Raw genomic sequence first — 27,214 nt, forward strand, 5'->3', positions numbered from 1 at the left:
CATGTGGCCCGCGGGCCTGTGCAGCACCAGATTTCTCCCCAGCCACAAAGAGCTGCTCGGTGTTTGCATGCGATAGTCTCTGTACGCAAATGGCCACTTCATCATTCTGACTCCTGTGGCATTCATCTACAAAAAATAATTATCAAGGTTGCGCGTGGCACGCAGCTCCCAATCAGGACCTGCTCAACTCTCATTCTGTGTGTGTGTGTGTGTGTGTGTGTGCACTTGTGGTGAAGGAGGTCGCGTTATGGTGGAGTGTACAATCCATACAATAGCCACTAATCCATCAGCCGGGGCGGACGGCCATTGGATGGAGTAATTAGTCGCAGCATTATGGGGGGACGGGGGTACTTTCACACCAGTCATATTCATCCTGCGCACACCAGACAACAATGGACATCCTAATGACAGGGGAGCAGGATGGGGTGGGAAGGGACTGTGGAGGATGCCTCATCATCATCTGCACGCACGCACGCACGCACGCACGCACGCACGCACGCACGCACGCACGCACGCACGCACGCACGCACGCACGCGCGCTGCAGCACTGCTGGCATATAAAGAGATGTACAAAGCTATGTGGCAACCACACTGCATGCCGAGTGTGTTTTCACAAAGATGATCAATTATTCAGAGCTCATTCATCCTTCCGATGGAGAAGAGAGTTTGTGTGTGTGCGCGTGAGTGTGTGCGCGTGTGTGTGTGTGTGTGTAGTCGAGCGCCATTCTTCAAGTTAACAATTAAAAATATACAAAAGGTTTCATGGCGTTGTGCTGTGGCTCACCCAAACCGGCTGGTGTAATTAGTAATTTGTTTGGTCCTAAACAATATACCAGCATGGGACAGCCTTTATAGGAAGAGTTTGGTCATCATGCGGAAGAAGGAGTCTGATACAGTTGGAGAGAGATGTTGTTTTAGTTATGAATAATAAAGTATATGCAGTATACTGTGTGTACGTACGTATAAACTTGGTAGAGCACCTCTGACGTAATTTACACATCCTACACGGGTCGCGTTTTTTTCCCCCCCATTCAGAAATTCCATAGACTTTCCTTATATCACATCAAATAACTGTGTACCCGCCACTCTATAGGTACAGTTTTTACTGTGTGCATGCGTACGTGCATGCATGTTAGGATAACGTTTTTTTGTTTGCATCTTCTGGTTGCTCTTCAGACATTTAGAGCTGTAAATCTGAAGAAGTTTACCAACAGAGAAGATGAATGGGGGAGCTCGGCTTTCTCCTTTTTATGCGTCCCAGATGACGCTTCTCCTTAATTGTACAAACAAACAAAGCGGATACCCTCTTATTCAATAAACTCAACCTGTACTGTAGCAGCAACCGCCTGTGAAGGGGGGGGGGGTGCTTTATTGGTAGTGGGCCTCTTGAAAACTTCTATTGCGACCACTAAATTGTCAGATCAAAACAGAGCAGTGAGTCCAAGTGGATTTGGCATGTCTGGGTGACATGTTAAACAAATGGTTTAATTGTAGAGAGCGTTGGCCTGAGCGATGGCTGCTAGTGTGGGATTAATGACACGACGGTGCTCAGGAGGGGCTGAGGAGCAGCCAACAGTAGCCCGACTCAATGCTGAGGAGCAGCCAACAGTAGCCCGACTCAATGCTGAGGAGCAGCCAACAGTAGCCCGACTCAATGCTGAGGAGCAGCCAACAGTAGCCCGACTCAATGCCGTGCATGACCGGTGTGTGAAAACACACGCGGCATGAACACACTACTAACCGTAACCGTTTATCCGAGTGAAAAAAAGACAATGCTTGTATGTACGTATTACTGTAAGAGCATATTACAGTAATGCTTATATTTAATGATGAGCATTAGGATTATACACATACTGTCCATTATAGAATGTATATTTATTATAAACAACTTGGATGTCACATTACTTGGCTGCCAATTAGTTTTAGATATGAAATAATCATCAGTCAAATTCAGATTCAGATTACAGGCTATACTCCAATTTCAACAATAGTACATATAAAGTCATATAGCATTTGGTAATTTAAGAGCCACACAATCTGTGTGTCTCCAAATCTGAGGCCATGGTTCTCAGCAGGAAACCGGTGGATTGTGCAGTCCGGGTAGGGAATGAGGCATTACCCCAGGTGAAGGAGTTTAAGTATCTCGGGTCTTGTTCACGAGTGAGGGGAAGACGGAGATGATCAGCCGGAGAATTGGAGCAGCAGGGGTGGTATTGCAGTCGCTGCACCGCACTGTTGTGACGAAAAGAGAGACAGACAGGCAGTAGGCTGACAGGAAATGGGGAGAGAGATGGGGGAGTAAAGGCCGTCGGGATCGGGAGTCGAACCCGCGGCACCCAGACTGGATTACCAGCCAAGGTGCCTGGACCGCTGAGCCACGGCCCAGACGAAAAGAGAGTTGAGCCAGAAGACAAAGCTCTCAGTCTACCGAGCAATCTTTGTTCCTACTCTCACCTATGGTCATGAAGTGTGGGGTCATGACCGAAAGAATAAGGTTGCGAATTGTGGCAGAAATTAGTTCTCTTCGACGGGTGGCTGGCATCTCCCTTAGAGATAGGGTGAGAAGTTCAGTCACGTGAGAGAGACTCTGAGTAGAGTCTCTGCTTCTTTGCCTGGAAATGAGCCAGCTTATAGGAGGTTCGGGCATCTGGTTAGGATGCCTCTCGGGCGTCACCCTAGGGAGGTCCTCGAGGCAAGTCCCACTGGGAGGAGACCCCGGGGCAGACCAAGGCGCAGTTGGAGGAAACACATCGACTCACTGGCCTTGGAACGTCTCGGGATCCCTCAGGAGGACATCACTAATGTTGCTCTGGAGAGGGAAGTCTGGAGCTCTCTGGTGGAGCTGTTGCCCCCGCGACCCGACTACGGATAAGCGGTTGAAGATGGATGGATGGATGGATGGACGGACAGACATCTGTTGTAAATAACATCACTACATGACAGCAAATGTTGGTAGTCAAATGCGGAAGTGCAACCGGGCGCTCAATGTTAAACCCCAGCTGCACAGGGTTTCCTCGTCATGAATCCACGGGTCCGCCTGCAGTTCACGCTCCAACCACAAGGGCCGAAGTGCTTCGACGCTAGAGAGCCTCACTGGGGGCTTGGTACAGACTCTATGGTGTGCTATTCATGAGAATATAATGCAAATCACAAACCAGGATATTCCTTATACACCTGCTGTTTATTCTGGGTGATCCATCGCAATTAAAACATCTCCCCGTACGTAGCTGACTGGATTCATACAGCATTAATGGTGGGCAGGATCAAATCATGGAATCATGGAAGTCTGAGGATTTGCCTCCAGCACATGTATGGTTCACTCAGCTTGGTATTGTGGCTGCTTTGGAGAAGTTATCTTTTAAGATGAATAATCAGTTAGATAAATATGATTCGAAGTGGAACGTGTTCCTCAGTCATGTTGCAGGTCCTTGATGTGATCCATAGTCAGGCAATGCCCTTTTGATTGTTTACTGTCTTAGTATACATATGATACGGTTGATGATGCTGTGTGTTTGGTCAAACAACTTATTTAAACTAATTTTTAATTTTAATTTATGTTTTATTTTTATTTCTCTTTGTTTATCTTGTCTATCCTTGTTTTATATTATGTTTTTGTGCTCATACATAATGTCCATGCATTGCATACGTATTCTGTTGTTGATGCTTGTTTGTTTTTTCTGTCTATTTGTAAAAAATCCAAATAAAGTGCTGATCATAAAAAAAATCTTTAAAGTGTGAGAAGTGTCTCAAGTCTTCACACGTACGAACATATTCGTACACCCCAGCTATGGGACGTTATCTGCTAGGTATGAACACATCCCCCCCCTTACACCATATGAAGCGGCTAGGCCGAAAATCATCTTTTAACATTGGTCCGGTTGCTAAGCAACGCATCCGTCATCTCCAGCACCAGGATCTTTGCACACGGCCATACACTTTCTGTTTAAAGTAGGATTTTCAACGCCTTATAACTCTGGAAATACGAGCGAAATGAATTCTGTACTGGCCATATATGGAGCGTGTCTTGAGTGTACATGTTAGATCAACATACAGTATGGAATGTCAGAACAGTTCAGGTCCATACAGTATATGGAGATCTAAGGGTGGCAGCGGGGACAGTGTCTTGAGTGTACAGGGTTTGATGAGGGCCCAGGCTGCACGAATAACTTTAGGGCAGGCCCGTCTAGAGTTTAAATGGACAGGTATCAGTCAAAAGGGAGACATCGAAGAGGAAGGATGGATTAGGATCAACATATGGAATGTCAGAACAGGTCAGCTCCTTATATGGAGATCCAAGGGTTTGGGATTTGAGGTCAGATGTAGAATGGTGGCCAATACTGATGATATCAGGGATCTCCATATATGGGCTAAATAATGAATGACATCAGGGATCTCCATACATCAGGGATTTCCATCCCTGAAGATGTTATGTGATGTCACGAGGCATGACCGTATATGGTCATGCCTGGGGTGACTAACCAAACAATTGACTGACTGACTGACTGACTGACTGACTGACTGACTGACTGACGGAAAATGCACAATGTCATAGTAAATGCAACCTGCGGTAGCAACAAACACCTACAGGGAACGAGCGTAGTGACATCAGAGTTAAGATTCTGGGGTATATCCCTTTCAGCGCCATTCATTTTGCTATAGTTTGACGCGTAGTCTGTAGTTCTAGGCTTCTTGTCGAGGAAGCAGCAATAGCAATAAACATGGCGAGCTAGGCAATGTTGGGCAAGTCTCCGCCCTTCGCTCATTCCCTATAGCCAGAGGAGAACAAAGTGACATTAACCTCCATTTATCATGGTAACAAGGAAAAGTGTGGTGGTGGGGCGGGGGGTGTTTAGGCACTCACATACAAGGGCCAATATGTTTTATCACACGACAGGACCTCATCACACGGCCAGTTAAAACATGTTAATAGATTCTCTCGGACGAGGCCCTGAAACTTTGATAGCACTCGGCTTTCAATGGCACGATTGTTCTTTTTCTGACAAGGACAAATGATTACCATCCATCAAGATCCAAGGGGACGCTGTGTCCGCGTGATGCGGATGCATCTCACAGCCTCCTTTTAAGACTCTTGAAGGATTATTTTCAGATGTGTTGTTTTCAAATTAGACGACTATGAAATATTAGGAAAAAGCAAAGCATTCATATTTCTGTTTATAAATTATTTGGGGAAAAAGAAAATATTTTGAAGCCGGTATAGTTGGAAGGTATACTGTATAAGGAAATGGTAGTGGAAAATATTATACCTAGCTCGGGGTTCATTTTCAAAAGGTTTGAGATTATGCAAATTATACAATTTGACCTTTATCATAGTGATGATTTCATACATCACTTGGAGGGACACTTGGCGTGGACAAACAGTCATTTATAACCTCTCAGTTGGATTAATTCGGGTACAGTCGGCTGCGATTGCATATGCAAAAACATTTCTTCCTTTGCTTTTTTTTTTTCATTAAGGACAGCCCCCCCCACCATACACACATACACCCACGACAAGAGGAAGCCCTCAAATTGCTCAAACATTGCCATGATCCCAGAGATCATTTTGCTTTGATTTGCATAAACCATGTGTTTAGGAGGAAAGCGCGGGAGAGAGAGCAGGGACAGATTGAGGATTTGTCATGTTGAGGACACCGCTGGTTTGAGAGCCGGCTCTTTGTCAAACAGCGGTGGCAGTGATCGCCTCCCTGGCACCTCCAGGACTCAAATTAAAATGGAAACTGGATCGAGTGCCTTATCCCGCTGAAATCGTTTGGCGTGATTAAGTCCCACCAAAGTGACGTTCTATGAGCACGCTAATGCTTCTTCCTCTCTGGTCAAATGACGTGTGCAGGAACTACATGTATATATGTTAATTCACCGCAGCCTGTGTTGTTTATGAGTCTTAGTCAAGGTAATGGTAGGGTCATGGAGCAGGCAAATGTTTCCATCTTGTGTCCTTAAATGACTTCCCTCGTGTAATTCTTTTCCCATCTTTTTTTATTAATGATGGGATCAAGGCATTTCATTTGTCTATTATTAATCTGCATGTAGATATCAAATGATTATGATGACAAACGATCCTTTCTGGATCATGTCTGTGATGAAAAAAGAAACATTGAAAATGTGCCATATGCAAAAACCTGTATGTATATATGCTATGATGATGTTCCTAGATATCAGCAATAGGTGTAAGCTGCATTTTCTGACACTATGGGAGGAAATACATTTCACAAAAGCTACAGTACAGCAGGGTAATGTACACATTCATGCATGTCCAATAACCAGAACTTGTCTGGTAGGCATTCAAGATCCCCACGGCCTCGCAATCTCTTTTATAGCGTTTACTCATCACACACACACAACAAAACTCATACTTTCAACTCCCAATATGTCACAGGCACCTATAGCACTCCTCCCAATTAACTTGTATCAAAATCATGAACACTTAAAGGGGAGGATGCAGTGCCACCGTGTTCCTCCAACAGTACTGGCTGGTGGGGATCATTCTAAAAGCTCCTGGGGGCGGGTGGGGGCGGAGGGTATGAGGTTTCATACTCAGCAGGGAAGCAGGGAACCCCGATGAAGAAATGCAAATGGCGGGTCTAATTACCACCAGCTCAGCAGTGTGCAGCTCCCAATTAGCAGCAATTAAACTCGCTGTAAATTCACCAACAAAGGGGCCCTGGGAAATTACACGCCAATTATACTCAGCTTCCATAAGAGGCTAAAGGAAAAGCATTATGGTAGGTGAGGTGGTAAATATTGACCATGTAAACCGAATAGGTTTGCAATAATTCCAAATAAGACCTCAACCATAATAAAAAACTGAAAGTAAACCATTTCCAGAATCAAATAATAATGTTTCAGAATCATTTCAGGCAAATTATTGAGTATCATTACAAAAATGTACTCAAATGGCTAAAAAACTAAGAATCCAGTATCAGTTGGTCAGAAATAATAAGATAAATCAATCAATGCTAATGAAACTGCCCTCTATGCACCAAATGCATAACACATAGTATATATAGAAATGCTTACAGCTTTGAAATGGTGCCTGTATTTCTGACATTTTTCCAGTGGTTTTGACAACATGCATTTAAGGCCATCTATCACTGGTAACGCTTGATAATGAGGGCATCTGCAGGAATCGGGGGTTGCATAATTCTGCCATTACTGTCCCTATTCTAATAATCCTCTGACCTCTACCTTTCAAACCTGCTCTTGAATAGCTTGACAAATCTAAACTGGTACGCCAAGCTCTCTCAAAGAGAACCCCCCCCAAAAAAAGAACCATGGGGCAGTGAGGATCAAGGTCTGGTGAGATTAGGAAGTCTGAAAGTTCACACTCGTTTATGTCTGAAACCATCGATGACCTGTCAGAAAAACATATGAGGTAAATGAACAAGAAGTTGAAGTTCATTTCTATTGAAAGGACATCTTTTCACACATATATTGTGAAAATATTTATGAAGGAAATTCTGTATAAAATGCTATGTGTAGCTCATGGTTTAAGTAAAGTCAAAATGTCAAACAAGCTCCATAAACTGCTTAATTAAGAGAACGGTAAAGTATGTGCAAAGTCTGTTTACTTCTATTCTGTACTTTTAAGACTGTTTACTTTTACTCAAATACCAAGACAGACTGTCAGGCGTTTTCCATGTTAGGTTTTCATTTCCAAATGTTTCCATTAAACAATAAAACAACTCGTCCTTCCTCACTTCCTCATCCGGCATTTAAGTGTACTGTTGTGTGTTGCTTGTGTGTGTGTGTGTGTGTGTGTGTGTGTGTGTGTGTGTGTGTGTGTGTGTGTATGTGAGAGTGTGCGCGACTGCGTGTGTGTGTGTGCATGTGCGTGTTAGTGTATTCGTGTGTGTGTGTGTGTGTGTGTGTGTGTGTGTGTGTCAGTATGTGTGTGTGTGTGTGTGTCAGTATGTGTGTGTGTGTGTGTGTGTGTCAGTGTGTGTGTGTCAGTGTGTGTGTGTGTGTGTGTGCGTGCGTGCGTGCGTGCGTGCGTGCGTGCGTGCGTGCGTGCGTGCGTGCGTGCGTGCGTGCGTGCGTGCGTGATGCACTCGGCCAGAAGGGCTGACAAGCTCATCTAGCAAGGCTGTCTGCTATTCATGAGCCCCTCCTCCTCTCTCTCAATCATACAGTCCTTCCCATTATACAGCACTTATGGCACTGTGTGTGTGTGTGTGTGTGTGTGTGTGTGTGTGTGTGTGTGTGTGTGTGTGTGTGTGTGTGTGTGTGTGTGTGTGTAGCATTTCACCAAACCAAAGTGTTGTATGTATAGCAATGTATTTAACAGATAAACATTGGAAATACCTGCATAACATAATAGATTGTATGTAGTGTAAAGAATAACTTTTGTTGGAGTCATTTATATCATCTTAATTTCTTTAACACTCATATTCTCCTTCAAAATCCATTGCTTATATGTCCCCCCCCCCCCCCCAACAACAATTAAATCTGCCCGAGGACATTCTCATCAGCCGTATCCAAGGTTCGATACGAGGGGCAATGCCAGTAGATATTTTGTTTATCACACACTCAGAGCTTTAGTTCAGAAAGACAAGGAGCAAATAGCATTCTATCAAGACTTTAAGTTGATAGATTAATACTGTCAATGAGGAACAGCATGCCTCACCTGGAGCGCTGGAGCCATTCTCTGAACTGTCAAATGTACAGTAGCCATTTTCAGAATTACTTAACACAATCAGTGCCGAAAGTCCTTCAAAATAGGAGCTCTGGGGTGCCGGAACAACATGGTCGCTTTTACTCGGAAACCCATGACCCGGAAACAATCCACAAATTTGACTGTAAAATTGACTTTACATAGCTAGCTTACATTGCGATCGTTTTAGTTTATACGATATATGATCCAAAAAGCGTTCATATTTTGCGGGAGAGACGGATGAGGAGCAGAAATGAAGCGCCAGTATATCGATCCGTTCAACACCACGGAGAGCGCTCTGGATTAGGAGAGACGAGTCATTCTTTCGGCTAAGTCAATGGTAAGCTAACAATTGCCTAGAGTGTAGCATACGGTAGCCGAAAGGCGAACTGACAAAAAAAAGGAATAAATTCAGAATATTCTTATCTCGCCCCGTATCATTGAGGATGCGCTAAGACGTCCTCACACGTCGGATGTACGCGTCGATTGGGACCCCTAGGACGTTCTGACACGTCGGATGGACGGAAACGGTTAATTCAACCAAACCATCTGCGTGTGTGTGTGTGTAATACCAATTGAGTAACTGCTTGCGTCACGGTGTTGCGGAACATCTTACCACTAGTTGCCACTGTTCACTTCTCTCACTCTGTGCTTCTGTTCCAGGCTGTCGTGCAATTACACTGCCGTTATCCCCGTCACGCAACTGGAGATGCACAAACATGGAGCAAAGAATCAATTTGGAATTCCTTGTTGAGTTGGGTCAGGGCTATATAGGGTTAACCCTTACCCTTCCAGTACGACCCGGAAACCAAGAGTCAGAGCCTGCAGTGGAAGACCACAACTTCACCCAGACCCACGAAGGCGTGCATGTCCAAATCAAAGATCAAGGTCATGCTGATCGCATTCTTCGACCAGAAGGGAGCGGTCTATCACGAGTTCCTTTTCTCAGGGTCAGTCAACCAGCACTTCTACCAGCAGGTCTTCAATTGGCTCCATGACGGGCTCTGTGGAGAGACAAGTCATGGCTTGTCTCTCCACTTATAGCCCAACTTAACCAGGAATTTCAAGTGTATTCTTTGCTCTATGATTGGGTTTGTACACCTCCAGTGTGTATGCACGATGGGTACGTGGCCGATATATATTGTATATACAGTGTGTATGTGTATGTGTTTTAAGTATTTTTCACAAATCATAAAGTTTCAGCACCTAACCTCGCGTCACCAGGCTTTCCACATTGGAGGAAAGCCTGGTCTGTGTTACAAAATTGCCGTGTGAACCGGTCTGTAGCGGATGATATCGCTGTAATTTTGTAGTATTGTGTTGTATTCATCAGGCAGGAATAATCATCCGGAACTTCCTTTTCCCTCAAACCGGAAGAATAACAATAAAAGCTCTCTTTTATTGAGAAAAATCGTTTTGAGGGAAAAGGAAGTTCCAGATGATTGATGACTACAAAATAATACTACAACTTGACGTAGCGATATCATCCGCTCCCGACCGGACCATAAACCTGAAAAGGAATGCTGCCCAGGCTATTCAGCACCAAAAATCCCTCGTCTTTAAGAGTGAAACTTAACTTCCACCTGAGAGAGGAGGAGGTACCAAGAGGATCTACTACCGCGAGTATAAAAGCTGAAGGTCCACCAAGTAAAGGATGATCCTCTCTCCTCCTCCTCCACCCCCACCCCTTCAAGGGAGACACCCATATTTTATGTGCCCCGTTTTTTCTGCTTTCACTGCAGAAGAAAAGTGCTGTATTCCACAGATAAAGGCGATTTTTTGGCAAATGGTGAAAGTGGCAAAATAAATGACCGGCTGGTCCCACGGTGTAATTACAGTGGCTGGAAGCATACCAATCTATCAAGGGGAAGAGGTGGAGGTGGCGGTGGCAGCGGTGGGGGCTGACACACCGCAAAGGGGTTAGTCAAAGGAGATAGCCTTTGACTAACTACTGGCCCCTCACAATCGATACCTGCAGATATTACATCCAGAGACAGAGAGAGGGGGGAGAGAGAAGCCCTTAAACTTCCCAAATGGCTTTTCATTCAGATATTGATCAGCACCTTTTTATCGTGACCTTGCACCGCCAAGGCCATATACTTTCTTAAGGGTATATGAAACTCATAAATCTGAGAGTTGCTACACAGTGGAGCGGGGAGCAGGGAGCTGGGAGCAGTGAGGCAGGATGGGGTAATTGGTCTTTGTGGAGCGGGGATGGAGGCCTCCTCTCACACAATATAAGAAGGATTCCATTACATGGATGAGCAGGAGAGGAGAGGAGAGGAGAGGAGAGATGAGGAGAGCGAAGGAGAGGAGAGGAGAGAACAAGAGGGTAATAGGAACTGTGTGCAAAGACAAAGAAGAGGTTCCAAGAGGGGCAGATAAGTAGGTTTCACTCAACACTCTTTGTCACCGCTCATCTCCCTGTTAGGAGACAAATTATAGTCACTTATCACTGTAGAGACACTCTACATGGATGTACACTAGCACATGCTAAATACAACAGAAGACAATGGAGCAGACCAGATGAGTCAATAAGAGACAACAATACAGCAATAATACAAAAACCAAAGAACGTAGAACAGAGAAGAATATAAATTAACAGAATGGGATATATCAGACAGAATAGAAGATAAACAATGGAATATAATCTGGAGATTGTGATGCATATCACAGAATCCACCCGAACAAAAACCTCTTTAAATGTCTCTGTCCTTTCCCCTTAGGGCTAAGGAAAGTGCAGTCTACAGTGTTAACCGTTAGGCATTCTATGCTAACATATGGACACCATCAGCCGTTAATATGTTCTACCATGACACGTTGTTACTATTCCTTACAACCCCGGCCACTGTACTGTATATACAGTAGAGGTAAATGTTATCATTAAGGCCATATTCTAATTCATATCCATGAGCTGGGCCCCTGCACGGTAGGGCATCCCCCCCTCGCAGACACACATCATTTTATATAACGTGTGGAATGCTCGTCCGTCAAGCCGCCACACGCTCCCCAGAGATTTAGACCAACATCCTTTTTCTTCTTCTCCTCTCGCCGTCTCACAACTTTTCTGTCCCCGACGCATGTCGCCATGTATGATTAATGAGTCAGGACGTTTTCATATTTTCTTTTTTTTTGTGTTCAAACTGGTTTGAGGCCTTCTGGGTCGGAGCTCTGTGAGATCCCTCTGTGCGATAGCGAGAACCTCGCTTTGGAAGACGAGCATAATCGATGACTTGTCTTTCTCTGGAGCGCCTGTTTATGCTACACTGTTTACGACTGTATTCAGGCAGATGAATGACCGCAGCTCAAGCCCCTCTGGCTTAATTGGTTTTGAAGTAGTCCGATTAAGATCTGGTCTGAAGGACGGGGTCCTCTGTTCCCCTTGCAAGAGACGGAAGCCGTGTGTCTCATACCACAGCTGCTGCAGCTCAGCGTTACTGTTTGCGCTCAGGGACACAAGTATTTATAAGCACGCGCGCGTGCGCGCGCACAAAATAACCCAGTGGGGCTGGGGACGTTTTCAAAGATTGCTCAAGATTCACCTCGACCTGAGCATGCCAGACACTTTTTTCCTTAATTTTTTTCCAGTCACTCACAGCACCAAGGGAAATATGTTGCCGTGCAAGCAGCACCTACTGCTATTTTGTGTTTGTTTTTTTGAGTATAAACACAAGCTAATCTAATAGTTTATCTCCATTAGAATTAAATGCCAACAAACTATCAAGTCCAAAGTCTCCTGTGACAAACGGAATGTCCCATAATGTGAATCTCTATAACTATAAGCTTTGCAGAAACAACCACTCCAATTTCTCATCGCTTCACAATCCACTTTTATGATCGGACTACCGGTAATCAGATCTATAAATCTCATTAATGTGTGGAAATAAACACATTTCCAATGCAATATCCACAGTACAAAACATAGTTAGGAAGTGCTGCATGGGGATCTGAGCCCAGTGTTTATCCCAAATGCAACAAAAGGGCGATCTGATGGTCAGATAAGCCTGCACAGTTTTACATCCCACAAACAAGCACTTGAGATGCGCTCTGAAACCTTGTACACACAGCTATGCACAATTACTCATCTGTGAGCTTCAGTAACAGCAGAGCATGCAGTGCAACACAGAAAAGTGTATTCCACGTTCGTGCAGAAATACAGTGTGCCGTTTAGCTACATTCAGAGGTATAAATGTGTCTTCAAATTATATCTCTTGCATTGCCAAAAGTATTGTTGGTTCGGAGGAGGATAGTGTTGTTTAGTGGCATTTCTGGTGATGTGAAAAATAAACCCTACTCGTGACAGTTGATCTTTAAAAACACACCAACCAGTCACTGCACTATGGCTTTGTAGAACAGCGTAAAAGGAGAGAATGTGGGTGACGACGGCCTTTACTGCATGTCACCCCCCCATTTCCTGTCAGCCTACTGTCTATCCCTCCATAAAAATAAATAAATAAAGGGATGGAGATCCCTGATGTCCTCAATATTAAACCCATATATGGGAATGCCAATATATGGAGATCCCTGATGTCATCTATATTGGCCAGCAACTCTACATCTGACCTCAAACCCTTAGATCTCCATATATGGAGATGACCTGTTCTGACATTCCAAATGCCATATGTTCTGACATTCCATATAAATGCGACCACAGGTTGCATTTACTATGAAATCGTGCATTTCCCATCAGTCAGTCAGTTGTTTGGTTGGTCACCCCAGGCATGACCATATATGGTCATGTATGGTCATGCCTCGTGACATCACGTGACATAATCAGGGATGGAAATCCCTGATATATGGAGATCTCTGATGTCATCAATATTTAGCCCATATATGGAGATCCCTGATGTCATCAATATTGGCCAGCAACCATACATCATCTGACCTCAAATCTCAAACCCTTAGATCTCCATATAAGGAGCTGACCTGTTCTGACATCCCATATGTTGATCCTTCCCCATCCATATTCCTCTTGGATGTCTCCCTTTTGACTAATACCTGTCCATGTAAACTCTAGACGGATCTGCCCCAAAGTTAGTGCAGCCTCGCCCAGCAGCCGGCGAAAACTAGAATTCTCAACAGGCCAAAAAATTAAGGCCCAGCCCTAACTAGGCCCTCATCAAACCCTGCACAGTCAAAACACGCTCCATATAATGGCCAGTACAGAATTCATTCCATATGTTGATCTGACCCCCCATGCCAAAGCGCCAGCGCTCGCCCACCTTTCTTGTGTCTGAACACAGCTTTGATGGATGTGTTCTGCCCCCCCCTTCTCCGCTCCCTCCATTGGCTCCCGGTCGCTGCCTGCACAGACTAGTACAAAATGCTGGCATTCAAAGCAACCAAAGGTATGGCACCCCCATATCGTGCAAGTCTGATCGAACCCTACAAACCCTCCCGTGCACTCAGATCAGCCAACACAGGGAAGCTGGAAGTACCTTCACTAAAATCGCCGAGACAATGCTCCACACGTCCCAAACTCTTCTTCCTTCTGGCTCCAAAACTATGGAATGCACTTCCCATTGCAATCAGAACTGCAGACAAACTCCCAATCTTCCGCTGTAGTCTGAAAACTCACCTCTTCAGACTCCATCTTATCCCTTTGCCCTAGCCTCGATGACCTTACAGGCGTATGCAAAGGCTCAACTTATGTAACGTAGATAGCATTTTATGTAGACATAGCACTCTAAAGTATATACACATAGTTTCATTATATAGATATTCTACAGTTCTTAGCTTACGTATGATTCATGATGACTATTTTTATGTATATGATGTATTACCATGTTTTTGCTCTTGCTCACTGTAAATCGCTCTGGATTAAGAGTGTCTGCTAAATGCGTAAATTGTAAATTCTCTCTCTCTCCATCTCTGTACCTTTGTCTCTCAGTCTTCCTGTCTCTCTCGTGCCGTGAGTTTCCGACAGGCACAGGTATTCTAAACAGTCATGTTCTTGTGTCCTATGGTTAGGATCTCCATTGACACAGCAGAGTTCCAGTTTCCTCTCTCTTAGCCCTGCTTGCACGGTACCAGCACAGCTGTAATGTACAACGTTGTCCACAGAATGTACATAAAGAAACCCACAGACACGTTGCAGACCTTGGCTTTAGCCCATGCATTAGGTCACAGTATTAGGGATCATAATTGTGATTTAAGTGAGGGTTGAACGCACGCAATGGTTCACTCTGAGTGTTACAGCTACGTATGTATGGTACAGTATATGGCCCAACACCAGCTGAGAGAATGTGGGTGAATGTATCTCCACTAACAACTGTCATCAAGGTGCCTTTGAGCAAGGTACTAAACCCTTTATACTCCGATAATTGCTTGACCGGAGTCCCCCAGGGTTCTGTACTAGGCACCAGCTTTTTCCCCCTCTTCACCAAAAATAGCAGATCTACGAGATTTCAGGTGTGAAGGTGCTTAACTATGCGAGTGTGAAGCTAAGTCAAACTACCTTGGTTGAATAAAGTTAAATTAAAACAAATATTTGAAATGCACTTAAAATCATTCTTTGCTAACACACCTCTATGCCATGTCATTAAGATCAGTTAACAGATTATGTGCCGACATGGTCTAATATTTATAGCCAAAACTAATGAGGCATGCTATAGCTGTAGCGTCATGAGCAGTGGTCCTGCATACAAACAGGGAATATAGCTTTAGAAAGCTTTAAAAGGGCCACTTCATCCCTTTTGCAACCAGATCTTATTTTAATGATGTTTGGGAGACAAGAAATCATGGAGCCCATGGACACTTTGAAATACTGAAATATCTAAAAACCCCCAGGAAAGTGTTTCTTGTCTTCCAAACATCATTAAAATAAGATCTGGTTGCAAAAGGGGTGAAGTGGCCCTTTAAGCAATTTTAACCAGTAACAAAACATAATAGGGAAGTCACACTTTTTCACATAAAGCAGATAAATTGCTGTTCCAAATAAACATGGAAGGCAGAAATTGGCAATATGTGCAGGTGAGATACAGTAGAAAAAAAGCAAGGGGCTTAGAAAACATTCCCCTTAAAACATAAAATAGGACAAATAATAGGAGGTACTAGACACACTGAATTCTTGGTGGTACATTCTGATGGTGGATTTCTTTTAGACACAGTGAGATGAGCGACATTGCTATGATAATTTTACGTTGTCCAATATAATGTGGGCAAAAAAGAAAAGTAATTTTTTCAGTGTGTACTGTGTAGGACACAAGAAATGGGGAAATCCCTTTTCCAGCTTAATATGAATCTCCACCTCCAATTCAGGATCCCCCTTTTTCCTCAGCAGCAGTGCAAAAAAAGACATACTACAAGATAAAATAGTAACGCTAATATCGATATTTTGTCCATTACAGGTCAGCTGACAGTCCGGCCGAAACAGTTACAAAGCTGTTGGGCTTCGATCGGGCTCTGGACGATCAATGTGGGGGCATACCGTTTCAATTTTGCCAGCATTGATTTTCTCTATAACACTGCAACCTCCGGAGCATTCATCTTTCTGAAGGCACGGGGGGAAGATTTGATTTACTGAAGAAAAATTGGAGTGCGCATCACAAAGATTTTTTGCCGGGGCTCGAGAGCGTGACACACACCAAGATGGATGTCCCCTCGGCTGAGGGGAGCCTCCAGCCTCGGGGCGTCCATTAGAACACAGCGGAGGCTGCAGTGGAAAATGAGCTGCTTAAAGCAGAGAGGAGGGAGGGAGGGAGGAGGTGAGACCAGGAGGTGTGTGGAGGTGGTGAGTATATAGGAGGATCGAAGGAGGAGGTGAGAGGCGCACGATGTGGTGAAGATGGGGTGCTGGGAAGGTGGTAGGAGTGGCCCGAGGCAGTAGGAGGTGCTTAACAGAGGAGGTTTAGAGTGTGATTGTGTGGTGTACATGTGTGAATAAGTTGACATGTGTTCGAGAGGGAAGGGTGTGTGTGCGTGTGTGTGTGCCTATGATATTTTGACAACCTCACCCAGTGCAAGGGTTAAGACAGAGAAATACCCCTTCATCCAAACCATCTTGTACTGAGAATTATGCTGCATGTCTCTCAATATTACAAACATGGTCTGATGAAGATTATACAACAGGTCGTTTTGAGGAAGCAATCTGATTGGTTGAAACAGCTTTCTAGCCGTGCTTAAACCACGATAATGGAGCGGCTAATCAAAACAAATAATTCAGCCGTGCTTTTCTCTCAGAACGCAGCAGACTCGGTGGCTAGGCTAGCTAGTTTCTTGGGACATTTGTGGTCATAGTGGCTACATCTGTCATTGAAATATTATTATTTTTCGGCGATTATCTTAGTTTTAAGGGTAACTGTTGTATAATTGCAATATTACACTCAAGGGTGTTCTTTATCGTCATTAATGCATTTCTGACTTCTGCGATACCTTTCGGAAATCCGAGTTCCTACGGCACCGCAGGCGTGCATTAATGGCGATAAAGAACACCCTCTCGTATAATATTGCTTAATTATAGACTCATGTGTTAAAAGGAACTCTTATGGAGTTTGTAAGGGGCTGGCCTCCTATTATAGACTGAATCATCATGACATTAATGTTCGGCTAGATATCGCCAGAAACGTCGCATTGGAGCAGTATTATTCATTAACCTTATTTTGGGAAGAACAGATACACTTATGATATTGTTATTGACTACAAGATGTATATCAACAGGTTGACAAACTTATAGACATAGTTTGTCAGACAGACAAATGTTCTGCATGGACACACAGAAAATACAACCATATAAATGCTTACAATTCACATTATTGCAATGATGCTGCTCAATCATCTGAATATATGTAAATTTGTATTAGTTGTTATTTTTATTAGTTTTGGCTTGGAAGTCTTACTTGTACTTGTAGGTTAGTAGTATGTACAGTAATTGTACTAATTTGGAAAAGAAAACAAATAGAGGAGCAACGCCTACTAAAGAAAATCAGATCACACTAAAATCTTGATGATGATTATCATCAACAACAGGATAAATATCAGAAGAAAAAGAAAACAGACCAAAAAGTTAAATACACCAGGACAAAATAACCAACGCAAATAATGTGATATAAATTAGTTTTATTTCACTGAGTCGAGGGATTTTTCCTCGGAGGGCATGGGGAGGGCAAGTGTCCTCATATTCAGAGTCATCCAATCACGTTCAAAACAAGGCAGGTGGGCTGACTGAAGCTAGTTTGAGTCCCATGAGGCGTGCCCGAGCAAGGCGTAAGCCAAGCAAGTGCTACATCTCACAGTGTCACGCTGCGACGCATTGTGAGCTTGTAGATCAGTTACTTTTAGCAAGCAACCCAGTATAACTCACGCTCCACCCGTCTAAAATAGACACCGTTTCTAGATCACACCTTCTGCCCTCGGTTGCAGACAACAACCTCCCCACCCCATACCCCCCTTCTTCTACCCTCGGTTGCAGACAACAACCTCCCCACCCCATACCCCCCTTCTTCTACCCTCGGTTGCAGACAACAATCCCCCCCGCCCCCCCCCCCCCCCCCTTGGATCCAGAGTGAATTGCCATGGTACATTAGTCAGCCTATTAGAATGCAATTGATGGATAACGGTATGGTATGATGGAGAGTAACAGAAAAGGGAGAGAGGGAGCGAAAGAGAGAGAAAGAAAGAGAAAGTAAGAAAGCAAGAAAGCAAGAAAGCAAGCAAGCAAGAAGGAAGGAAAGAAAGAACGATATATCGAGAGAAAGGAGAACAGTGTCCCGGGAGAGTGAGAGTTGGCATTCTCCATCATCTGCCCCCATCTCTCCTCCTCTCTCTCGGTCCATCTACTCTTCCTGGGTGTCAGGTACATGAAAGATGATTTGTCTCCTGACCCAAATAAACAGCAGTTGGATACTCAGTGGACCCACACTCACAGAGCAGAACAGAAATGGAGGGGTGTTTCTTGGAGATGGGGGGCAGACATGGGAGGGAGGGAAAAAAATGACATGTGCCAGTTGTTCTATTTGTGGGCATCTTTGCTGGCTATTCATTTAATGTGGCTCGGTCGTTTCTTCTTCCAGACGCAGACAGCTGGCTGGCATGTCGTACACCTGAGTCTCCAAGGGACTGAGACCCAGTTCTGTGGATGAAGACAGGTAGAGAGACAAGTCCTGTCTCTCTGCCTGTCTGTCTGACACGTTTTTCCATTCCAATACAGAAGGAAAGAAAGAAAGAAAGAAAGACAGAGTGTGTATATATATATAAGAAAGACAGAGTGTATATATATATATATATATATATATATATATATATATATATATATATATATAGAGAGAGAGAGAGAGAGAGAGAGAGAGGCAGAGAGCGAGAGAGAGAGAGAGAGAGAGGAAATGGAAGAGAGACTGAGCAAACACCTCTGTCTGGTGGGGCCAGGGCTGCTGTAAGCTGGATATTAAGACACAAATTGCATTCAGGCGGGTCACGCTGTGTCACAAGATATTAGATGCCTGCCGTGAGGAAACAACAATTCCCATCAGCCGGCGAGAAAATAATATTTTCATTTTCGGGGCCTTTATTGAATGGAAACTTTGGGGAATACGCCTTTATGGTGGTTGAGCAGCCCGCCTCCCATTCTACAACTCGGGAACAAAAGGTTGTAATCATGGCTGCATGTTGTCTTTGAGCTCCTGGATTACATTTTCACAGCTGAGAGGGAAAGGTGCACGTATGTGTGTGTGTGTGTGTGTGTGTGCGCGCGCACGCACGCACGCACGCACATGTGTATTTCTGTTTGTGCAAGTACACACGCAATACAGTACACTTGTATCGTTTACCCTTCTGATTTACAGGGATATTGCATTAACACGCAAACAATTGTTGTGTGTGTGTTGTGTGTGGGGTGTGTGTGTGTGTGTACGCGCGAGCGCGCGTTTGTGTGTGCGTGCGTGTGTGTGCAAACTGTGCATGCGCGTGCGCGTGTGCGTGCGTGCGTATGCGTGCGTGCGTGTGCGTGTGTGTAAATGCACAGTCCATGTTTGATGATGTCAAGGAACATAGGAGTCTTCACTATAATTCACACAATATTGTTGTATTTTTGTTCCAGACACTAGTAGATGTTTAATGCTGCGTTCTGTCTGCACCCCGTGCCATACTATGGGCGCCTGCAGTGCAACAATGGCAGCAAACGGCACCTGACCTTCGCGGTAATTGACCAAAAATATCGATGTAATGGCACGGGACTGATGGTGATTTATTAAAAGAGCTCAGCGCTCCCAGGACCTGTGCCAGCCGCTCTGCGCGCACATCAACAGCCATTAGAACCTCCATCAATACTGAGACAGCATAAAAAAAAGAACAGGGGGTCAGTAATGTGGGGGGTGGGGGTGGGGGCTGGGGGGTGGCGCAGCAGAGCACAATCTCCATAGCAAACAGCAGGGCCTCGTCTGAGTAACACATGGCGGACTAATAGAAAAGCAAGATGGAAAGAGAGAGAGAGAGACAAGAGGACGGTGAGAGATGGAAAACAAAGCAAGAGTCAGAGAATCTAAGAACAAGAGGAAGGAAGAAAACGAAAAAAAAGGGAGAGAGCCAGAGAGATCGACTCCCCCCTCTCTCCCCCACTCCCCACAGCCCCCAGACGAGCCTCTGGAGAGTTGGGCTGAGCCTAACAAGCACAGAGGCGAGTGCGCCCCGGCTCGCCTGCTCGCCATTACACAGTACCTGCACAAACACACATCATTAGGGAGCAGCTCCATCGGACTGCGCCGCCTGTTTGATGAAACAAACACGGGGGATAGGGTTTCCTCCGCTCTTAATGGCCGCAGAGCTGTTTAAATGGCTTTCATCTCTGGCCAGAGCCGATGGATCACACATCCCACGGCTGACATTTCCATCGGTGTGAGAGCTAATTCAATCAAAGTCTGGAGTATTGGTTGTGTTGTGTTGTCAGGAGGGAAGGAGCAAGGCTGTGGTATTATGAGATTAAAACTATTGCTGAGGCCATTTTAGAAAACAGGTGCATCCTCTCTGTGATTAAAGGCAGCTCTATATAATATTTCACTTAATTGTAACATGACTGGTAAAAACAGCCTGACCGGAGGGGGAAAGGTTACCAATATACCTAGGTAAATTGGAACATTAGACTCAAATATCATATTATAAAGCATGCAACACTGCGTGTGTGTGTGTGTGTGTGTGTGGACTTTACTATAAACCCAGAATCCCGTTTCAACACAATATACAATGCCTTTCACATCCTGCTTGAACAAAAAGTCCTTGTCAGACCATTCATAGTATCATGTTATGACTCAATATCATACTGAAGCTACATGCCAGTACAATGCACACTACAGTGCTTTCTGTGACTTCAGTCACTGTGTGTGAGTGCGTGTGCCACTGTGCGTGTGTTTCATACCTGGCAGAGGAGTTCCCCCAGGCTCCGTGTTTATCGGTGAGGATGTTGATGATCTTCTGGACGAGCTGCGTGGCGGTCACATGGTCTCTGTACTTGGCGGCTCGGATCAGGTGGTCGCACATCTTCTCCTCGTCCCGTTTCTCGGATGCATACTGGGCACAGTAGGACTGCATAGGGGGAGCACAAACACCCTGTTAGAATACAGTGGCTCCAACTGTGTCACTTCTAGGACCACCATTTTTTTTAACGTATTTGGCAACATATGAACGTAACCCCCCTCCCCACCTGGAATTATCTTTTCACAATTTTTTGAAAATAGCCAGCTCAAATAGCCGATGTACGGTAGGTATATTATAGGGTTAAAGACGCCCTGGGACCACCTCTAGGACCCCACTTTGAGAACCACTGTTATAAACAACTGGAATTGTCACACATACCAGCATTGCCAAAGGTGTGTTTGTTAAAACTGTACAGAGAGGTCGAACCCTGAATAGGTGACATTAAGCTTACTTTATTAATAGAGTAAACGTCTAGTAACTAAGCGGAAAGTATATGCGGAAAATATGCGATATTGTAACAATTTGAACACTTTGGAATTACATTGTAATTGCTGTCTTTTTAAAACACTATGTAGGGAGATTTTAACACAATAATTGTATGCCGGTACTTAAAATAGCTTTATATATGTTATACATGTTATACATGGGAACAAGTCTAACCATATAGGTTGTAATTGTTCAATAAACATTGCATAATAGGCTTAGAGCAAACTTAAGGTCAAATCAATATACACTCACACATGCGCACACACAGCATACACAAACTCACAGCCCCCCACCAACACACGCACACGCGCGCACACACACACACACACACACGGGCGCACACGCGCGCACACACACACACACACACACACGCACACACGCAACTGGATTCTATGTGGAGAAATTCTATCCAGAGTAGAAGCAAATGAAAAGCAGAGGGTCATTTTTGTCCTGTTGTCACAGTGATTAATAACACTGGACAACGTATTTACTAATGCCCTCCAGCAAGCCAAATCACACCCGCACCCACAATGCACAGGAAGGACATTTTTCTCTGTCGGAATTTGTTATCAGAAAGGGCCTTTGAACTTGGAGATGGTAAAAATAAAAATAAAACGCATTCGAAAATAACCTCAAATGTTGCTTTTATTTCCACAATGAGGATTTTGAAATTCTTTTTTTGTTTTCTTTTTAAAGCAGGCCAGTGTAACTAACTCGATGTGCTATAGCCATTAATTTTTGCATGGTACAGCGAGCTATGCAGATAATCACGCTGGTTATGGCCCATTTATGTTTTCCTCTGCATGTTTTAAGCGCAGCCTGTCAAAATAAAAGGTTACAATATCAATAATGAAAACTCACAATTCAATTCTTAATGTCGCGTCGGTAGTATAATACTGGCCTTATCAAATTAACCTTAAGCCAACCTGCTGGGAAAAATGACCATACAGTAGCCATCACTTCAGAGACCCCGGCCTGCTGTCCCAAAGTTACCAGTAAAAACCAGTAAGTGCTTTATAATGGGCCCTCCTCAACCATTTCAGCAATGACTTTTCATATCTGACAGAAAATCTATAGGTATAAATCACATTAGCGGGGCTATTCTGCAGGCTATTGGGTTCTAATTATCAATCTATGTCTCTTTGTGGAGCATTAGAGAAGGCCTTGACCTTCCAGCAGGGTGACCTGAGAAACCAGCGAATAAAAATGGGGCTACGGGAGAGGTGCTCTGCCACAGTCCAATGTTTTAAAAATGTTTTAAAACCGGAAGAAAGGATGTTATCTTTCTGAGTGTGTGCACGTGACTCTCCAACCAGAATGTTTCAGTATGTGCATGCGATTCCCCTCAAAGTCAAAACCACAAGACACTGACTGTATAAGGCTGAATAAGTGTGCGTGTGTTTTTCTGTCCGATTTTTTTTTGTCCATTCATTAAAGGATAATTCCGGACCAACAGTTTTCTTACCTTAATCTGATGTTATTATATCCAAGAACAAGTGGTACAGGTGAAATATTACTATTAATTATATTAATATTGGGCTCACGATAACGATACGATTTTATATATTTTTTTGTTTTTGAGGGGCGCTCCTATATACAGGTTTAATTTGTTTTTTAGTTTGTTTTTAGTTCAAAGTTAGTTTTAAAAACACCATTGACAATAAAGAGAATTTAATGTGTTTTGTCTCAATGTTTGTTTTACATCATCATGTTGTAAGATGATAAGAGCGCCCTTATATTTGCTGTGGAGGAATCTGACTTACAGTAATAATAAATGAAATAACCTATTTGTACAGCACTTACACTAATAGGTACTGTAGACAAGGGTCTTTGGGAGATATATATATATATATTATATATATATATATATGGAAAATAGAAACCTATAAATGATAAAAAACAATATATTGGCGTGAATCTGAGTTTTCAGGAACAAACATTGTGTGTGTTCACAGTGACCAGCTCTGCAGTGTTTCAAAGCCCCCTAAACAAACTAAACAGCAGACCCCACGTCAGTCCATTTCCACTTGCCGCTGCAAACTGAGGCCAGCCTGTACAAGTCTGCAGTCCTAATCAGCAGCTCTGGGTTCACAGTCATAACCATAAACAAACACTTCACCACCTGTGTGTCCTGCCTGCCCAGACACCCCCCCCCCTCCAAAAAAAACCCCCTCCATGCTGTAATGGGCTGCTCTCATAGCTCAGGCCAACATTGGCTACAGGGAAGAAAAGGGCCAAACTCGCAGACTCAACCGCTTAAAATAACAGACCCAAGAAGGCTGGACGCGAAACTAGTGCCGCTAATACCTGGAGTGAGGTTTGGCTACAAAGTGGAAAAGACAAGTCACTGCAAATTAGGGAGGTCATTCCATGGACATCAAGTCATAGATTACTGCTTGGGTTTACTTATTTTGGACTGCTTCTATGGGGCTTCGAATACTACAGCTACAAATCATACATTATACAGCTTAAACCAATTCTCCAGTCGTGTGTACTCACTATCTCCACTGTCAGAACAAAGGATATTTAGCAACACGCAGTGATGATGTACTGATCAATCCCTTATTCAATTTAAGGTACCTTGTGAAAACATACACGTTTAAATGTCAGAGCAAGAAAAGTAAGTTCATGAAAAAAAACCTAGAAAACAGAGCCTGTTGCTATTGGCAACTAGAAGCTCACTCTGGGCTGTTGGATTGGTTATGCCGAGTATAAACATACTTTCAAATAGTCTCTAATAGCCTACAACACATTTACCACCAAAAAACTCAGCCAGCTGAATAACATTCAGAACTTCAGCTTGAACCTGAAACGGTTCCATCTTGCTATCCCTAGCCCGCTATTCAGACCTCCACCACCATTACCACCACCAGCAGGGGCACCACGAGCAGGCAAGCGAGACCTTTATGACTTGCGACACTGTAATCATGGGCAGCACCTTCCATTACGTGGCCTGGCTGACAGGGTCGGGCGGCATGGGCGCCTGCCTCCCACCAGAGGAGACAGCCCGCATGGAGACAGGATGATAATGGCTGGCATTAATCGAGTCAATTACACAGAGCCGTGTCTCCCACAATTCATCCACGACTCAAATAAATAACTAGGGATGTGTGTGGAGCAAGAGGTGGATGCGGCCAGCCGCTGACTGGATACAAGACTTTGGGGTACGCATAATGGCGAGAATGTCATGCGGCGTTATGCAAGACGGCGACAGCGATGAGGTGTTACAACATATCTCGCGTATGAGCCAAGTGTAAATTACACAGGTTTGTTTCAAAGCCGAGCATATGGCACGCAGCAGCCTCAGTTAGCTGACGTTAACAATGGACTGAACAGCTAGCCGTGTCACCACGGTCATGTTGTTACCATGATGATCCCACCGACAGGAAGCAAACAGGAAGCAAACAGAGAGTGATGTAATAGCCCATTAAGACCTAAGGCCGTCTTCTAAATAAAACTGAAAAACCTAAGTTGCTACTGTATATCAGTGGTGCTCAAAACCTTTTCATGTGAAGGACCTCCCAAAGTTATGAATTTGGCCGCAGTCCCCCATCTCAAAAATATTTCTGTTCCAGGGACCCCCAGGAGCGAATATCTGAGTTAAAAATGTTCACATTAAAAATATATATTCAAAGATTTGCACAGATTTTCCCGATTTCTCAAAAAATAGCAGATCTACAAGCTCGTAGCACGGCACAAAGTGACGCGCTGGTATTTTTGAATAGCCAACGTAGAAATGAATGCATTTTAGCTAAAATCTAAAATGACACAGATTCCTTCTCGGTCTTAAGGAGATAAGAGAATAACGTCAGCCCCCATTTAAACACTCAAGACGATTGTCACTGTTTCAAGAGATCAGCCCCTCCTCCCTCATATTATTACCATACATGCAACAGACAAGAAGAACAGTTGAATGTTGTGATGTAGAGCCAACATATTAATGTCAGCTGGATCTAATTGATCATATCAAGTTTTCGGGTCATTTTCAAGACAAAGTAAAGCAATTTAATAATACACTTGTGTTGTTGCCATGCTGATTCTGTAGACGGGAAGTAAACAGAGCTGGATGGACATTCACGGTTGTGATGATGCAATAACAGAGATAATTATATTTATAATATTGTTTCTAAGGCAATTCTGAAATCACATTCAGCAAATGTTGGGGGACAGTGTTTGATTATCATCATTAGGCATGTTTCCTTAAAATCCTTAATAATCTTGTGCCATTGATGTATCATATTGGCATAATACCAGTAAGACGCCCTGAGGGCGAGAAGCACGCATCCGCCTGGGTGACGGCAGACTGCTGGTCGAGCGCTGGCGCTTTGGCATGGGGGGTCAGATCAACATATGGAATGAATTCTGTACTGGCGTGTATGTATGGAGCGTGTCTTGAGTGTACAGGGTTTGATGAGGTCAGATCAACATAATGGAATGTCAGAACAGGAAGGACGGGTGGGGAGGGATCAACATATGGAATGTCAGAACAGGTCAGCTCCATATATGGAGATCTAAGGGTTTGAGGTCAGATGTAGAGTTGCTGGCTGGCTCCATATATGCAGATCTATGTGATGATCCAGTCTTCTCCATGTATGGTTATCCAGTAGAGGGTTTGATTATGTCAGATTGACATATGGAGCGTGTCACGAGGCGTGATGGACTGACAACCATATATGGAGATCTAAGGGTATTCATGATGTCATGTGATGTCACGAGGCGTGACCATATATGGAGATGTGATGTCATGAGTCGTGACCATATATGGAGGCGTGGGTGACTAACTTAGACGGGAGATGTAGGTTTTCATAGTAAATGCGACTAACGATCGCAATAACTACAATATCTCTGCTGTCGGAAAGAAACCACCTAACTCCAAAATGTTCATTTTTCAGGAAATTAGTAAAACCTTATATTTAAAAAAAAAATTCAATGCTGCCTCATCAAAGTTGGTATTGTGAATTTATATATTGTCAATTACTTGCATGAGGGGGGAGAGGTGGTGAGTTAGCTGCTTTAGCAGACAGTTTGAGGGTCCAATGGAGTTAAGCGGTTTTGTCCAAAGCGCTTTTTAATACTTTTCATTGGTTGAATATTTTTTTAACCAACAGACAGATGTAAAGGGTGATCAATAGCATTGATTTATGAAAAAAATAATCAAAAATCAAAAACCTCAAAAATGGATTCAGGTGGTTTCTTCCCAACAGCAACGATATTGGCCGGATTTCCTTAACCCATTTTAGGCGGGAACCGCTTTTGGTGTTTTAAACATTATGTTATTATTTAGCTATTGAAAAATAGCAGATCTACAAGCTCATAGCGCGCCACCAAGTGGCGCACTACGAGCTTGTAGGTCTTCTATTTTTGAAAAATCATGAAAATATTTATTTCAGAAAACTGGAGGATTTAGAAGATTTTTTTTAAATTTCGAGGTCAGGCCTAAATGGGTTAAAGGAGTAGTTCACCCCACAACATTACTTATTTTCTGTCAATTACACACCACATGAAACCTTGAATTCATGGAAATGTTTTGTTTTTGTTGCATTCCTAAGCATATATTTTGATGAGCGGTAGGTAGAGTATAAAGAATATTGACCGATGACCTGGTCATCAAATTATTGGCTCAGGAATGAGCCAATACATTTTCATTTTTTCCCC

The 27,214-nt window shown here is 43.8% G+C and overlaps 1 protein-coding gene across 9 annotated transcripts in view; it reads right to left on the reverse strand.

The window, feature by feature from the left end:
• Positions 1-27,214, reverse strand: part of lrba (LPS-responsive vesicle trafficking, beach and anchor containing) — a 312,184-nt gene that overhangs the window by 128,603 nt on the left and 156,367 nt on the right. For all 9 annotated transcript variants that reach the window (XM_079499894.1, XM_079499893.1, XM_079499897.1 and 6 more), the window contains exon 36: positions 21,015-21,181. In XM_079499894.1, the coding sequence (XP_079356020.1) occupies positions 21,015-21,181 (167 nt within the window). The remainder of the gene's footprint in view (positions 1-21,014; positions 21,182-27,214) is intronic.

Source organism: Electrona antarctica, assembly GCF_951216825.1.
Source record: "Electrona antarctica genome assembly, chromosome: 4".
Classification (NCBI taxonomy): Eukaryota; Metazoa; Chordata; class Actinopteri; order Myctophiformes; family Myctophidae; genus Electrona; species Electrona antarctica.